This window comes from Arachis ipaensis, chromosome B10, assembly GCF_000816755.2.
Source record: "Arachis ipaensis cultivar K30076 chromosome B10, Araip1.1, whole genome shotgun sequence".
Classification (NCBI taxonomy): Eukaryota; Viridiplantae; Streptophyta; class Magnoliopsida; order Fabales; family Fabaceae; genus Arachis; species Arachis ipaensis.
Genome location: NC_029794.2, coordinates 134266903 through 134269834, shown reverse-complemented (window position 1 = coordinate 134269834; position 2932 = coordinate 134266903). Strand labels below are relative to the sequence as shown.

Here is a 2932-nt window from a genome sequence, read left to right as displayed (position 1 = left end):
TAGAGACTACCAATCTACCATGATACACATTAATTAATTTAAAATACTAATTTAATTTAATTAAAACTTAGGAATCCAATTTTTATACATAAAATTTATCAAACTAAATTTACCATTTCTCCAGCCCACTTTCGCTCTTTCTTTTAATTACAAATTTCTCTCCTTAAAAAAAACAATAATAAAAACAATATCCTTTTATAAAAATTAGGAATTTCTTTTATGACCTGACTTCATAAGTTCATATTGAAAAATCAGTATGTGATTAAACTGATTTACCGTCGATTTTTGCCGAGATCCGACCCGTACTTATTTGAGGGCCTTATTTTTTTCTCATCGTGAAATTAAATCTTAATTTGAGGATAATATTTAAGAATACAATCTTCTATTGAACGAAACTCTCATCATTCTTTCAGACCAAAAAAAAAAAAATCCAATATATATTGCATTCACATCAACTGTAAATCTGAAGCAACAAATTTGATCAATTTAAGCATTTACATTCCAAGAAAACAAAACTGAGCTGGTTGGGCACAGCAAGCATTGAATAAAACTAAATAATACAGATAATTATGGTGTAATGCAAAGGCATATATATACACATGCATATTGCATAAACTGTAATAGTAGGACCGAATAATTACATGAACTTGGTTTTTCTTTTCTTTTTTTCTCTCTTATTTTTGGTATAGCTACTTCCCTAAAACTACCAATCACATCATCTAACCAAACTCTAGCATGAAAGACTTCTTCATAGGATTTCCAAATTCAATATGTGAACTCATGTCTTTCTGTTGGTTACTTATTTCAAACCACCACAAAACATATGTATAAAATATAAATTAATTTTTTTAATTATTTTTAATATCTTATTTTAATTATATCAATTATTTAAAATATTTTTGTTTTAATAAATAATAATATATACTATATCTAAATTTATTTCAAGAATATATATTAAAAATAAGACTGGACAAGCTAACATGTGATGGTATTTAAGTGTGTTTAAATGTATCCGAAAAAAAATTTTATTTTTTATTAAGATACAGTTGAATACAGCAGACACGCGTGTGCGTATCGGACGAGTGTCGATGAATGTCGTATCCGAAATATATCTGACATACAGACACAATAGACGTATCCGTATTTCATAGATAACACATAATGAGTCATTTTGGGAGATAATCTATCAATTCAATATTAAAAATAATTCTATATTCGTATGTAATTGTTTTTGTGAAATGTTGATATTTAAAAATTATTAGATATTTAATATATATGATTAAATTATTATTTTATGTTTTGTTTTTAAGCATCTAAATTAATCTGTAAAAAATTTTATATTAAATATTTTAGTATTTAACAATTTATTATTTTAAAAACATTATAACCATAATCTCCTCCTCCGCTTCTTTTTCTTTTTCCAAATTGTCGCACGGAAGTTCTTTTTCTTTTATTCTTCTTCTCTTTTTTTTTCTTCTTTCAAATTCACGCATGCAGTTTTTTCTTGTTCGTCCTCCTTTTTTTTCTTCTTTTTCTTTTCCAATGTTGTGTCTTCTTCTTTCTCAATGTTGCGTCTTCTTCTTTTTCTTTTCTTTTTTTGTTATCGTCATCACCAATAACATCAACATTTTTCTAACATCTTTATTAGTTCTGGTTTTCTCTGATGTCATCATTAAATAATTTCAGTTCATTTGTGTGTTAATTGAGATTCACTATTTCACTTAATGCTGCTGATAAGTATTGACCAATTTTTTTGTTCTTTAAGTAATTTTAGTTCATTTTTAGTTTAATTGAAACTCATTTGGATCAAAAAATGAATTCGATGTATTTTTATTAATAATTGAGTCTTTTTAACTGTTTGTTCAAATCTAAACTAATTTCGATTCATTTGTGTGCTAATTGAGGTTCACTTGATGCTGCTGATAAGTATTGACCACATTTTTTAGCAAAGAAGAATGAAATTATTATCACCTTATTCAATTGCATTAGATTTTACTTCATTCCATTCAATTAGTTCAGTTTTGAGCAAGCAGTCAATAAGACTCGATAAAAACACATTGAATTCATTTATAAATCCAAATGAATATCAAATAAACTAAGAAATGAACCGAAAGTATTTAAGGAATAAAAAAATTGGTCAATACTTATCAGCAACATCAGGTAAACCTCAATTAATACACAAATAAATCGAAATTAGCTGGATCCAAATGAACATCAATTAAAAGGAGGAAAAGAAGAAACGCAACAACAACAACAGTAATAACAGAATGACGATTCTGAGTTAGCTGAACTGTTAGTTTATTTATGTGATTTACCCTCAATTTAGATCATTTATTTTTCTAAAGATAAGGATATTCGAATCTGTGACTTCTAAGTAAATATGAAGAAAATATGTCATTTGAGCTATATCTTATTGACCTCAATTTAGATACTTATTTTACATTTAGTTTATTAGATGAATTACTCACTTATTTAAAAGTTCTATAAGAATTTAACAAATTAACAAAATAGTATTCTAAGGATTATTAATGATATTTTAATTAATTTTCTTAAGGTACTTATTAGTAAATATTTTTATAAATTAGCAATAAATAATTACTTAGAAACAAAACTATTTTATCAATTAATAAAATTGAAGTAACCACAAAGAAATTAATAACTAACAATGAGGGTATGTGAAAAATGTCATACAGAATTATTTAACCAAATTTCCTTTAAATGACCATTTTAAAATTGCGGTTGAATTTTTTTCCAACATATTAAAACACATAATTAAAAGGGTTTAGATACATTCTAAAATTTTCTCATTGAGAAAGTTTCAATAAAAAACATATAAAATTTATGTTACTGATGCATTTGTTATGCATTGTTTTTTCATTAAATAAAAAAATTATAAAATATCAGTAATAATAATCTTGACATGTTTCGTTAA

General features: G+C 25.1%; 1 protein-coding gene across 1 annotated transcript; it reads right to left on the bottom strand.

Moving 5' to 3' along the window:
* On the bottom strand, nucleotides 458-813 carry LOC107622512 (the record flags this gene model as incomplete). The annotated part of the gene is given in 1 exon segment (XM_016324441.2): nucleotides 458-813. A coding segment is annotated over 1 exon segment (94 nt), but the record flags the coding sequence as incomplete, so codon positions are not given.